This window comes from Alosa sapidissima, chromosome 24 (genome assembly GCF_018492685.1).
Source record: "Alosa sapidissima isolate fAloSap1 chromosome 24, fAloSap1.pri, whole genome shotgun sequence".
In the NCBI taxonomy this organism is placed as follows: Eukaryota; Metazoa; Chordata; class Actinopteri; order Clupeiformes; family Clupeidae; genus Alosa; species Alosa sapidissima.
The window spans coordinates 2054780-2069851 of record NC_055980.1 but is presented as its reverse complement, the minus strand read 5'-3'; the positions used below and the strand labels follow the sequence as shown (position 1 = coordinate 2069851).

At 41.1% G+C, this 15072-nt stretch overlaps 1 protein-coding gene across 1 annotated transcript in view; it reads left to right on the top strand.

Moving 5' to 3' along the window:
* The first annotated feature begins 91 nt into the window (after positions 1-91).
* Positions 92-15072, top strand: part of mtr (5-methyltetrahydrofolate-homocysteine methyltransferase) — a 51608-nt gene continuing 36627 nt past the window's right edge. Inside the window, exons 1-3 of the mRNA XM_042082582.1 lie at positions 92-313; positions 14036-14250; positions 14502-14591. Coding sequence (XP_041938516.1) covers positions 268-313; positions 14036-14250; positions 14502-14591 — 351 coding nt within the window. The 5' untranslated portion in view covers positions 92-267. The remainder of the gene's footprint in view (positions 314-14035; positions 14251-14501; positions 14592-15072) is intronic.

The window sequence follows — 15072 nt, the reverse complement described above, 5'->3', positions numbered from 1 at the left end:
CAAGTAGCCTAGTTTTCCCAGTGTGCCCTGCCTCCCATACGGCGTCGGCCCCAGGAGTTTTATCAACTTACTACGCGCATGCGTAAAGTGAACATGCAAGCAGTGGTTGCTAGCTCTGGGCTCATGTAACCTAACCTGGCACTTCCACAAGGCATCCACGTGGAGAGAATCAAAATAACGTTACTTTCGCTGCAGCCCAAGCTGTGTCGACTGAATCGCCTGTTCCAGTTGACTGTTAAAAAAGCAAGAACTTCTCAAGTCTATGCAATGGCGCCTACAATGCATCAATGTACTAAAGTTACTACTGGATCAGGTAACGTTAGCTAAACGTTATGTAGCGATATTGAGCTTGCTCAACTACCGGCTGTGCAGCTTACACTTTCCAACTCGGGCGAGATTCCGATACAAATGGAAAGGAGCGAATGTGAAAACATGGTATGATAGTTAGGTTAATCTAGGTAAGGTAATAAGGTAAGGTAATCTAGGCTGATCACACTCAACAAGTGGACATAGGTAACAACATCGGTCGGCGCACTTGCTTATTCAGTGGTCTGTGGACCAGTGGTTGTTGGTTCAGTGGAAGTTGTTTTTTTCAGTAATTTGTTTAGCCTACATGAAGTGAATTTAGCGGATTACACGCCTAACAACCCAACAATCAGGAGATTTGATATTCTTAGACCTCTGAAGTTCGCCTATAAAAAGGAACCAAAGCTGCCATCTTAGCCCATATAAGGAGATTCGGGTGTTAATCAAATTGAAGCTAACAAATGGAACAGTTGCATTGCAAATTAGCTCTGGGATAGCAAAAATCTAAGTTTGCCGTGTTACGTAGGCTACTCAACAAGTGTGTTTAGCAAATGTCAGAATTCCAGACTTCCGCGAGAGTTTAAGAGGTGCGATAATTCAAAACCCCAATGTGAATTAAGTTATTTTCCTAGAGGAAAAATCGCAAGATATGTCAAAACTAGATGTACCGCATAGCGGTACAAAATATGACCGCCGCTCAGTCCTGTACATCCATTCGGCGAAAATAAATCATATTAATGAATTTGTCTCCATCTTCTACTCCATCCCCCACTCTTGAAACTTTTGTGTATGCTTGTTTGGAATGTGTGTGTGCAGGCCGCACACAAAGTCGCCTACTGGCGCTGCAAAGGTGAATAGGTTTGTAGCACTTGCCAAAAAATTTGTAGCATTGTTATAAAACTTTTAAAATCTCTAAACAATCACAAGTAGGGCAGTTCATCACAGTCCATCCATTGCAACTGGACTGATGAAAGGTACACCTGTAGGCTACATTGTATTTGGGAAAAGCAGAAGGTAGCAGCATAATGCATTTATTTATTTATTATTAAACAAAACAATCCCTGTCAGTTCCATGCAACAGCTATCAAGAAGAGGTGTCATATCATGGATTTTTGTGAATGTTTCTTCTTCTACATATGCATAAGTTTAGTCATCTAGTTCATATGATATTCAGCTTTATTGTCAATGCACAAATTAAATACCAGTAGTCTAAAACAAAATGTAGTTTTACCCAGTGATGCAAATAACTGACATGTCCAAAAGGGCCTTCATGAAATGTGTTGCTAGACTGTTCATGCACATTTTAATGGGCCAAGTTGAAGAGCTACCGTCCGTTATTGTTCGTGCAAATAATAGGCTGATTCATGTTCCCTTGCATTTTGCAACTATGAGGTCCATGGTTAGTCTGGCTTTTGCCAGACCAAGCTCAATCTTTTAAGAAATCGAAAAAGAAATAGCCGGCAGATCAGGCTGAGTTCACCCAGCCTATAGTCCATGGTAGGCACCCGATAGAAATATTGTTTAATTTTGCGATTGAGATATCCATGCACTGGCGCCCCCCCTGCGACGTGTTCGCCCCCCGGTTTCAGAGCTATTCTAAATGCAAAAATGCATAGAGGAGTTATGACAAAACCGTGACTGTTAAAAAACTGCTAGGCCCTATGCTAGGCCTATTACACAACATTTGCATTAAAGCTCAAGTATAATGTGTTCCAATACACAAACCACTAAGAAACTCGAACAAAGACAAAAAACTAAACAAGACAAAGGACAAAACAAACAAAACAGAAAGCATAGTAGTTCAATCATTGAGTGGGGGTTTACAAACACTATCATAATGTCTTAACAGAGTTATAGTCTTTTTGACTAGTTTATTCTAAACTAGTATCCGTTTGGTAAATAAAGTAGGACATGACATTTTATGTGAACTTTAGAGGTCTGCGTCATAGGAATTTAACGAGGCTTCGAGGCAGGGTTTTTGCCTCGAGTAATTTTTGTAATCGAGATATTCGAGTAACTCTGAATCGTTTCAGCCCTAGTGTGTACCGGAGTCTTCATACTGTCTCTGCGCATAGGCTAATTGAGAAATATAAAAGCAGAAACAAACAAACAGCACCGGTGACTTGTTATTTGTTGCCAGAGAAAATTGGAGTGTTTTTATAGGCTATGGGCCAGAATTTAAATGCAACACTGCAAATGCGGATGCATTCCATGTTTTGATCATAAAGCTGAAGGTGCACTAAAATAACTGAAATCTATCTTTCGAACATTGTCAATTTAACTTGTCAATACCTCTAATTTAATTGGTAAAAGTTGGAACCTTGACTACAATCAATGAGAATTTAATTCCAAAGTTCTAAATAAAAAAGCTTCTCTCAACCCTGCTCAAGTCGAGAACTACCGCCCTGTCTCACTACTGCCTTTCCTATCCAAAGGCATTGAACGAGCAGTCTCCAAACAGGTCTCTGACTTCCTTTCACAGAACAACCTTCTGGATCCAAATCAGTCTGGGTTCAAAAGCGGCCACTCTACCGAAACGGCTCTGCTGTCTGTAACAGAAGCCTTAAAAGAAGCCAGGGCGACCGCTCGGTCATCAGTACTCATCCTGCTTGACTTATCGGCTGCCTTTGACACGGTTAATCACCGTATCCTTCTCTCTATACTCGCTGACATGGGAATCTCCGGTTCTGCTCTCTCCTGGTTTGAATCCTACCTCACAGGACGCTCGTTTAACGTATCATGGCTTGATCAGCTATCTGCACCTCACCATCTCACCACAGGGGTCCCCCAGGGCTCAGTGCTGGGCCCCCTCCTCTTTGCTATCTACACCACCTCCTTGGGACAGATTATCGCACGGCTTCTCATACCACTGCTATGCAGACGACACACAGCTCTATCTGTCCTTTCCACCTGACGACCCCCTGGTTTCAGCACGGATCTCGGATTGCCTTTCAGACATAGCTACATGGATGAAGGCACACCACCTCCAGCTGAACCTCTCAAAGACTGAACTGCTGGTCATCCCAGCTAAACCTACCATACACCACGACATCAACATCAAATTTGACTCCCTGTCTGTTTCACCAACCAGGACTGCAAGAAATCTAGGAGTTGTTCTCGACAACCAACTAAACTTCTCAGATCATGTTGCCTCAGTCGCCCGGTCATGCCGTTTCGCACTCTACAACATACGGAAAATCAGGACTTACTTGACTCAAGATGCTACCCAACTTCTGGTTCAGGCAATAGTCATCTCACGACTCGACTACTGCAATGCCCTCCTGACAGGTCTCCCAGCCTGCGCAGTGAAACCACTTCAGATGATCCAGAACGCGGCGGCGCGCCTGGTCTACAACCAACCTAAAAGGGCACATGTTACCCCGCTGCTCATCCAGCTACACTGGCTACCTATGGCGGCCCGCATCAAATTCAAGTCTCTAACGCTTGCCTACAAAGTAGTCTCCGGTTCTGCTCCCACCTACTTGAATGCCCTCATACAGACTTACACTACCTCCAGACCGCTGCGCTCCTCTGACGAACGACGTCTAGCTCTACCACCGGTACGCTCAAGCCAATCCAAACTTTTCTCATCTGTTGTTCCTCGCTGGTGGAACACACTGCCAGTTCCTACAAGGGAGGGACCTCCTTTTCCACTTTCAATAAACTCCTGAAGACCCAGCTCTTTAGAGAACATCTACTCTCATAGCAACACTTACAACAAGTCTTACTGATCCTAGCACTCACCAGCCGTTTTAAACTGACAAGTCACTGTTAAAAACAGCACTCACCGACGCACTTATTCTTACTGTACTCTAATGTTTTTTTTAAACTGTCCTAAAATTGTGAGAATTGTTCTAAAACTTACTGTTTACCATGTTAGTCGCTTTGGTTAAAAAAGCGTCAGCCAAATGTAATGTAATGTAATGTAATGTAATGTAAATAATGGCACAGTAATTGCCTAGATAGAATGTCTGACCCTCCTGGGACACCATTTTACTGTTCTACATAGTTCATCAGAATAGTTCTATGACATTTTAAATGAACAAATACAACCACATGGTTTTGTTTTCACCAGTGTTACACACCATGTTAGTGAACTATGGTGTTCCAGACTAGTATCTTCCAGGAAATCTACTGTTGTTTGGCGTGGCCAGGCTAGACAATACACTCACTGTAACACTGATCTGGCTAAGTGTCGGCTGTCTGTCCTCTAGGTGGCCTGCCTATGACAGACATATCAGAAGGAGAGGTAGGGAATATGAAGGGAAAGATGCTTAACAGAGGCGCTGGCCCATTTCCAGCTGCTACTCAACACAATATTAATAGAAGCCTCAACATTACCATGCAAGACTGTCAGGGTGATAGTCACATAAAACCCACCTGTTTGTAAATTCTGTTGTTGTTCTATCAATGGGGAGGCCTGGGGCCTGTACTACGAAGGGAGCTTAACCTACCCAGATGTAACCCAGGGTTACTTTGTTAAACCGGGGTTATCTTAAGTGGTGTTAATCGGTACTACGATGCTGATTATGAAGTTGATTTGTTGAGCCGGGGTTAACCTAATTGGAGATTGTGCGCGTTCACATAAAAGGGACGGGTTGCAGCGCAAGTCACCACTTTCAGTGATGACGCGATCACCTTATTTTACGGATGAGGAATGCACAATTATTATGACAAGTTATGAGGAATTAAAACCCACTCTACGACAAAAATCAAATACGTCGGCAGTGAACAAAGCAAGGTAAGGCTGTTGGCAACGTATTGCAGATCGGGTAGCCTAAATGCCTAAAAGTAAATTTTTATTTCCACATGTTCTTCAAATATGTGTTACGGAGGATTAATAGCTTGCGGAATGTATGAAATGAGTTGAAATAATTAAATTGCCTATTTTGAGTTCATAGAAATGCCTACAGATGCAACACAATTTAGAAGTGGGCATATAGATTACAGTAATAGGATAATTGAATGTTTAAGTAGCCCCCATTGACTGATTTAGTGTATGTAAACCTGTGAACATTTCAGATGCAACACCATTGCCAAACGCACATGGCAGCAGGTGAAAATGAAACACAAACGCATTATTCAGAATAGTGGTTTATATAGTCATAGCTTGCATTAATATTTCTTAATTATGAAAACACGTAGGCCTAGTATGCGTATAGCCTTCACTTGGCCTCTGTTTTACAGCTAACAAGAAAAAGGTGTCTTTGAACACTACTGTAAGGCACCAGAGTAGCAGAGTTACAGTAGCAGAGGAGTTGGCCATCGCAAATAATAGTGGAAGGCCGATTATGGAAGGGGTTGAGGGAGGCATTCGGTCGGATTCTGGTGCTGTGGAAATGTGTAGCCTTTATGTGCAGGGTACAGTAATATGACATTCAATTCAACAAGTTTGTTAAAATGGTGATTTTAATTTATTAGGCCTACTGTAGGCTATGTCCGATTTATTTTAGGCTATTCTTGCTCAGATGTTCAACATACTGTAGGCTAGGCCTATGTCCGATTTATTTTCGGACATACTGTATTCTTGCTCAGATGTTCAGCATCACCGATTAGATGGAATACATGAATGTCCACGTAAGGCCATTGCTATGACTGGTGACATTAGAGACTTCTGCCTAGATCATCTGACAAAGATAACGAATTCCTATCTAAAGGAAAGATATCGAATGACAATCTATATCTTCATAGAGAATATCGTCTATATATATATGTATATATATATATGTATATATATATATATCAGGGTTTCCGTTGTCCGGTAATTACCGGACATTGGCCGGAAAAAAAATGAAATGTCAAAATTAAATCTCTCCGGTCAAATTGTCCGATTGAAATTGGCTAATAATCCCGTCCCCCTAACGCAATCTGAATTTGAGAATAAGCCTTAAAATGTAAGCCTATATTAAAGCAATACGTCCTCTGGCTATGTTTTTAAATGTATCGTTTATAAGCTATTAAACAACACGCATAGCCTATGCTGCATTTCAAATAGGAAGTGCACGCTTAAAACGTCCATGTTAAACAACAAACAAATGAGTGAGGCGGTTCAAACATGGCCAGGCCCAGGCAGACTAGCCTTAAAAGTTTTTTCAGAGTCCAGACATGATGGATGATGATAAATTGGTAACGTCTGAAGCCTCAGATGTCCGGTCAACTCCACCACCACCAGATAAAAAGCAGAAGTGTCGGGCGTATCTGTCGGAATCATGACTGTCATTCTCCGTGTACACTGGACATGCAACTGTGTTCTGTACCCAAAGCATACAGTAGGCCTATGCTTTCTCTGTCTATGATCTGCAGGGTTAGGGCCTCCTCGACGAGGAGATTGCTGGTCCGCGGATAATTTCCGGCACAATTAAACGGTATCATTGAACCGTGGACCAAAAGAAAAAACGGTATTGTTGGTGTTTGTGGTAAGGATTTGAGATTGCATTGAGTAGTTTAAATAAAACAAGATTTCCAAATGGCTTGCATAGTTTGTTTAGGCTATTAATGTGTTGTATACTGTTAAGTACATGCCTAAAATTGTGGTCCATTTGTGGAAAAACACTTAAGATACGTTAAAACGAACTGAGTATGAGCTGGTAACTGACATTTTAAACAAAACGCCCATACACGACTGAACGTGGGGAGGCAGCGCGACATCTATGCGACACGACAAAATGAAGTGTCGTGCAAGTGGATCGGTACCGTTAGGGGGTAGTGGTGTGAGCGCTCATTCTTGTGTGTGCGCATCTGTGCAAGTTAAACAGTGGAACCACTGGAGATAACGTGGGTAGCAGCAACAAACAACGTAGCCCTTTTAAAACAATGAACGAAGCGGACTCTTGCTGTCCATGAAAACATACATACTGGCTAGATCTTGTTAGGCATGTTTACGTAAGTTAGGCTAATGAACATGTTGCATTCTATTCAGCCTGATTATGTCATTCTTTAAGCTACATAGCCTGTCTCCAGTTTTCCTCAACTTGACTAATTAAGAAGCGATAATAGGATATTTGACCGGCATATCATCAAAATGTCTCTGCCTCTCACTTTGACCGGCACCATTTTTTTCTAGTGGAAACTCTGATATATATAGTCTATATATGGCGGTCTCTAAAACCCCTCGCCCTGCGAAGACAGCCCCTCACGATTTGCGCTCCAATGTCGTATGGATCATCCAGGTACACCGACATTGTCTCGAATTGTTAGTGGAGGGGTGGTACTTATAAAGGGTGTTGTTAACGGAACATTCGGGTTAACCAAGAACACAACCTGCTCGGAGCAGGTTTGAGATGCAGCGTAGATTGCCATGGCAGCATACCTCGGTTAAAACATATCCACCTTTCGTAGTACGGGTTAATCGGGAAGTTGCGCCACACGTGATCAAGTTACTCTCGAAGTTACCCAGATAAGCCAGTAAACTCCGCTTCGTAGTACAGGCCCCTGGAATTCTAGTCCTAAAAAAGATCAAAGGCAGGTCAATGCCATTTGTTTAGTTCAGTTACTGTGTGTGTGTGTGTGTGTGTTGCAAATTTGAAATACATAATTTTGCTTTCTTAGACCTTACCTGTGTCTAGAAGCACTGCCACTGGTGGTGTTGGTACAAGTGGATGCACGTTGAGCCTTCAAGGTACTTCTGGCCTAGGGGTGGGGCGATATGGACAAAAAATAATATATCGATATTTTTTGTGATTTTGACGATAACGATAATTAGTCGATATCCTTTAAAAATTGTTTTTGTTAAAGTCTGAGTTACTTTACAGCTCATTATTTATGAATAGCATCATTACAATAATAACCAATAACCTAACCTGTGACTTTTTAAACAAATCAACCAATCCATTGTCACTCTGACACATTTCCAATTCTGCCCCGACTTGTGTGTGTAGCAATGACATGGTCTAGCCAGCTACATTAGAGAAGATGAATAGGCCTAACCTGTTTTCCAAGAGAAAGTCTGAAGCTGACGTTCCTTTCAAAAACCTTTACTTAGGATTCACTGTAAAACTAAGCAGTCCAACAGAGTACATCTCCGTTATATCCTTCGATGTTTTGTTTAAGAGCAATCATGTAGGCTAGCATTCCAAGTTACAGAATAGAAACTAATGCGTTAGCTTATGGCTAATGTATATGAGAAATCCCATAGAGATGCTAACGGTTAGCATAATCGGTAAACGTAGATATTTAGAGCGAACTTCAGTCCATTTACAAAAGAGTTACATGAGAATAGTTCTTTGTTTACAACTAACCATAATAAAATACTCAAAGGCTAATGTTTTCTCTCCATATAATACAGTGTAGGAAAAAACGTGACTGTCTCATCAATGCTACTTGAACAGAAGTAGCTTCATAAAATCCCAAGTAGGCTACCAAAGATTGTTAAGGCGCCTTAACAATCTTTGAGGCTACTCTCCCTGCACAAAATAAACATTATGCGTGCGTGTGACAACGTTGTGACCCACTAGTGATCACGTGACACTTGCTCTGCTGCAGCCAGGAGCTTCTCCCTCATAGTCTAAACCTCCTGTGAATGTATGAGTCTTCAATGCGTGATTTCGAGTGTTTTTCCCCCATAAGTAATTTAAATACTCGATAATGTCAATTTGCACATCGTTAAAACAACAATCACGATATTATCGCAGACGATATATATCGCCCACCCCTATTCTGGCCTAAGTGACCTCTTTCTACATAATCAGAACAACATCCCATTGCCCATTCATTTTCATTGCAGACATGGTGGATGAGGCCAAAGCAAAGTGACTAGAAATTACATCAAAAAGGTTCACAATGTAGAGATGAAAGATGATTTGTAGGTAATCTGGTTCATCTACTGAAAATACAGGCCTAGATGCAGACTTTTCTGTCCTTTATTGATAGGACTGTGGAGTGCAGACAGGAAATGGGTGGGATGGAGTGTGGAACTGAGAAATCACCTCCGGCTGGATTCCAACCTGGTTCCTCATGGGCACTCAGTGGTCATACTCAGAATATGTGTGTCTTCCAAACTACAATGTTTGGGCTGGTTTTGAATAATACTTTTCCAGAATAAAAAGTAATAATAAAATAAAAAATAATAAAATAAAAAGTTAAAGTATTAATTCCTAAATATGGCTTCCTGAATAATGTGTTTTTAGGCCACAAAATGCCAGTACTGTTTAAAAAAAACATAGGATTAGTTTGCTTTTGGAGCAAATTGGTTTAATATACATGAAATGAGACCATGCCGAATCTTAAAAATGTAAAAAGGTCTGTATGGCTTGTCAGAATTGCATCTTTCTTCAGTGAAAATATGGAATGCATCACTCTATTTTCATGTTTCATGTTTAGCTCTCCTACCCAATAAACACTGATTAGATTTTATGAAAAAAAGTTGCTATTGTGTCTGTTAAAAAGAGGCCATGTCCACACGACGACGGTTTTCGTGAAAATGGTAAAGTTTGTTATCGTTTTGGCCTTGCTTCCACACAAACATGGCGTTTTAGGTTACCAAAAACATTAACTTTCGAAAAGTGGTTCCAAGGTGGGAACTTTTGAAAACCTTGTTTTCTTTGTGCCGTGTGACCATGGAAAAACGGCATACTAGTGACAACATAGGCCCACCTCTAACCTCTGATACTTAAACCCAGCTGCCGCACTTAACTTGACACTCATTATAGCCTAGTATTGCCTAGCAATACTAGTTTTCATACACGACATTACCTACGATTACACTCAGTAAACATTACAAACGGGTGCTGCGCAACGCCAATAGCTTATCATGACTTGGTGAACAGTTTTTTTCCTTTTTGTTTTCTCAATGCATTCTAATGTCAGTGACTGATGCGAGAGAACTAGTCAGAATTTGCACTCATAGTCTAGTGAAGTCAGATATGTACGACGGAGTATTAGGGCCACACATGAAGAGAAAAAATATTTTTGCCATGGCGAGATTAAACTCGACATGTTGACTTTAAAGTCAGCATGTCGACATTATACTCGACATTTCGAGAATAAAGTTGAAATGTAATGTCGACTTTAATCTCGACGTGTCGACTTTAAAGTCGACATGCTGACATTAAACTCGCAATAGGCCCTACTGTTTAAACATAGCCTACACAGTTTAAGCTATGTAGCCTACACTAATACACAATATGTTACATGAAAAATGGGCTTCAAATAGGTGTTATTTCAGATAGATTGCTAGATTGCAGATATTCAGATAGATTGCGTCTTGTCTGTTAACTACTCATTGCCGTCATCGTGAAGTGCTGTCTCGCGGTTATGGAAATACCATGCACTATGCCGTTTAGGCTAAATAGCTAGAAAAATATATGTATCCAATGATATAATTGGCCGTCACTCTCCATAGGATAACATGGCAAAACTCATTTTTCTAAAACTGCTTTTCCATGTCTCACCTGCAATACGTAGCCTATAGGAGGCTAGAAACACAGGTATAGCCTAAGCATATATACTATTTTGATCCCGGGAGAGAATATGTGTGCATGCACTTTATTTATGCACTAGGCTATGTGTGCATATGTGTGCATGTAGGCTACTAGCCTCAACGGGGTGGCCCGAGGACAGCTTCATTCGTCCCTCCATAGACATTCAGCAATAGGCTGTTTTGCATCCATTACAAACAAGCAACGTGAAAGTCTAGGATTGGGGAGAGCGCCTAGTATGCAGTTGAACCTTTAGATAAAAAACAACACTTTAATAATGGGCCTACAATAAATAAATAAACTGCTAATGATGTTTAGGCTACTTTTGACCATCGCATTTATCGCCTGTAACTCCGTGATGGGCTACTTTGCTGTTAGGTCCTATTTGGCTGAGCAACGTAGGTTAATATGTTCTATGTTTTGTCCACATGATATAGTCCTATGTCTAATCATTGTTGCACTCGAACACTCTGAATCATTGTTGCACTAGTTGCATTGTTTCATTTGTCCTCCCTTTCAATCGTCTCGAGCGGTCGTTCTCTCTCCAAACTAACTTTATTCTCAAAATGTTGAGTTTAATGTCGACACGTCGAGATTAAAGTCGACATGATATTTCAACTTTATTCTCGAAATGTTGAGTTTAATGTCGACATGGCGACATTAAAGTCGATACGTCGAGATTAAAGTCGATCTTACATTTCAATTTTTTTCTCAAAGTCGAGTTTAATGTTGACATGGCGACTTTAAAATCTCATCATGGCTCGTCATTTTTTCCTTCATGTGTGGCCCTAATGCTCCGTCGTAGATATGAGCCTACAAGTCGCTTAGAAATCATGTTAAGCCTACAGTAGATGCACATTAAATGCAAATGCACGATTTGATGCAGTATCAACTATTAGTGACAAAGGTAAATGGCATTATAGCAATATTAGGCTACAAATGTGGTGACAGAATAGCCTAGAACTTGGGTATGCCTACAGTGGGCATCGCTTTCAAATGGCCACTTCAGTCGCGCATTACGAGGCGTGAAGCTGCGTGAAGCTTTAGTACCACTTTCAGCCACTGTGCGTCGCTCTGCCACTGTACATCGCTCTGCCTGCCGCCCCTTCTGAAAAAGCTCTATTTAGGCTACTTGGGTATGGCTTAAGGCTTGACTACACGGTGGTAACGGAAATCGAAATTTGCTGTCTACATTATTGTCAGTGTTGGGTTAACGCAACTACGCAAATCAAAACAGTGATGTGATAATTGAGCCAGTAGAGAAATAACTGTTCAGAATTAATCTGTAGCCTTGAGTAGGCTTCTGCGACGTTTTTAACAGGCTACGCTATAGAGGCTTAGACAACTATGACCCACGTTTTGGTTTCGTAAATTACGGAATTACAGAATTACGCACTTGGCCAGCCTATAGAACGGGCACATTTTGGAGAGAATAGAGAATGTACGCACACAAGAATCTGTAGGCTATTTGTGGCTGGTTACCAGCAAACAATGTTTAATGCATTAACTCAAGACGTCAAACATTTTCTAAACAATACAAACAGAAAGGATGCAGCAGGCAGCAAATGTAGAAGAGTCATTTCCAGTGGAAGAACAAAATGCTGAATGAAGCCCAAAGATATGTTTGCGCAGCCTACAGTAAGTAGGTCTTAGTGAGTTAGGAGTCCTCTAGACTTCTTTTCAGCTGTCTCAGAGGTGGAAAGTTGCGTTCGTTGGGGGCAGGGCCGGATTAACAATTCATAGACCCTTGGGAACAAATGTCTGATGCCCCCCAGCCAACGTGAATCGGACGGTCAGTTAATAGGCCTATCGTGAAGATTTGTATAGCCATTTAAGGCACGAGCGCATCTGTGAGGCCAAGCCTCACCAAGTAGCCCGTTTATTTATAATGGTAAACTAAATGATATTCAGGGCTATATACATTTTAAACATTCGGGGCTGAAGACCCGACAAAGCCTTGCGTTAATTCTTCAGGTGGGAAGTGTCAGGAATTTTCATACGAGAGACGCTCTCATTGGTGGTTAGTATATGAAGTAGGGAATTGACAGCAACATATCCAATCACATTATGAGAGATGCTGAATTTAACATAAACTGCGATGTTTGATTTTAAATGAATGTAAATTTAGCCGGGACTGTAAGCTGGCACACGTGAGTGCTCGATGTTTTCAGTGGGTGCCCGAGAGACGGAGCACCCACGGTATCGGCGCCAATGACAAGCGTATCTCGCGGTTGCATCCATTACAAACAAACATGCAATGTGAACGTCTGGGATTGGGGAGAGCACTAAATGCTCTTCTGAATAAGCACGAAGTCAAGCCTTTAAATGAAAAACACTCTTTAATAATCAAAGAAATAAACGCTAATGAAGTAAACTTGTGACCATCAAAAATAGTTTATCGCCTGTAACTCCGTGATAACAGGACATAACAGGAAGGCATTTGGCTGAGCAACGGAGGTTAATACGCTGTATATTTTGTCCAAATGATGTCTGTCTATCATCGTTGCACTCGGAGAAAACCAGAATGTTTCATTTGTCCTGCATTTCTTCTACGGCTGCAAACGGGATTCACTCGCCGTTAACCAAATATTTCTTTATTAGGGCAGGGCAGGCATATTTCTGGCTATTAAATTATGTCTAAACCAGTCTGATAAAGTCTGTAGTGAAGTCTGTGTAGGGTTTTCCAGCTCCATTTCTTTTTACGAGACACCCTGCTCACTTGAGACCTCTGCCGGTTGTTGCAGCGTCACTGGAAAAATACAAATTAAAGTCGCGTGATGCCGCGAGGGAAGCTGGCCAAGTCGAAGCACTGCCCACTGTACTAGCGTTTAGTAGCCTATGCACTTGCGATGATGGCCAACAACTAAAGTGAATCGCAGATTATAACCAAAGTACTGTAAGTAAAGGATATTATTTGCACCTGTGTTCACCAAATAAAGGACTGGACTGCACCCTTCACAAACCATAAAAAAATAACTTTATTAGTTTTACAGTTTTCTACATTCTATAAAATAGTGGATTCTGAAGCATCTGCACCACCACGGCGACATTTACCTGCCTGGCATATGCACTACAGTGCTTTTGCCCGTTTTCATCCTCTTCGTGAGGATGCAAGATGTTTTTCAAAGAGGTTGTTAAAGGTGTGAAAACGGTAAGAAAAACTATAGCCGTCGTTTTCGTGTAGACGTGGCCTGAGAACAGATGATGTGTACATTTTGGGTCAAGATCAATTGGATCATAGGTTAGCATAGTGGAAGAACAATTCAGGTCTCACACAGAACATATCCGTTTGACATGACAAGTGCATTTTTCAGAGTCTGTCAAGTCCTGTCTCGAGGATGAACTCAGAGGGCTTCTTCAGAAGAGGATTATGATCCTAGATGGTGGCATGGGCACAATGATTCAGCAGAGAAATCTGGAGGAGGAAGATTTCAGGGGCCAAGAGTTCAAGGAGCATTTGAAAAGCCTGAAGGGGAATAATGATCTTCTGAGCATCACCCAGCCAGACGTAATCTGCTCTATACACAAGGTATTGTAAAATGGAGATACAGTTGCACCATAGCCTAATTGGTATAGTTTGTTCAACCAAAATTAATTCCATGTATGATATACCACCATTTACATAATGCTAACCAACATGTAACCTTATAGTTTTGCTCCTCACAATGATATATGAGTTTGGTGGAATATGTTTTTGTTTTGGACCACCTGGTTGTATTTTCATTGTTAGTGTGCCTGGATTTGACACTTATACACTTTTTTTTCTTTGTTCATCAACAGGAGTATCTGCTTTCTGGAGCAGACATAATTGAAACAAACACATTCAGCAGCACAAGCATTGCACAAGCAGACTACGGCCTAGAGAATTTGGTAAGGACTGTGGGGCATCATTGAATTGTTCTTGAATATGGGCTTGTACCACAAATTGTGTCTGTTATAGTCACTAGAAAAACAAAGTAACTGTTTAACAAAAGATAAACCTAGGTATGTTAAAACCTAAGGCCATAGTTCAACCTAAAGCCATCTTCTTTTTAGAGAAATGGTAATTTGTGTAGTATCAAAGATCCTTGATTACTAGCAAGATAGAGCAATGTAATTCGTTACTATGGGAGCAAAACGGGACAGTTCCGGTCTGCATAAGTGGGAGTGTCACCGTACGTCACTAAATAAACTTTCTCTCTTAATAAGCAATAAGAACAGATAAACATAATTGTGTTCACAGTATTATTGTCTATAATCATGTATGATACCAATGAATCATTCTTTAGGACATGATATGAATAATTTAATTAGTCATGTGAACCGAGCTAGCTAGCTAGCTAACGCTAGCTTAAAATGCTATACAAGTGGA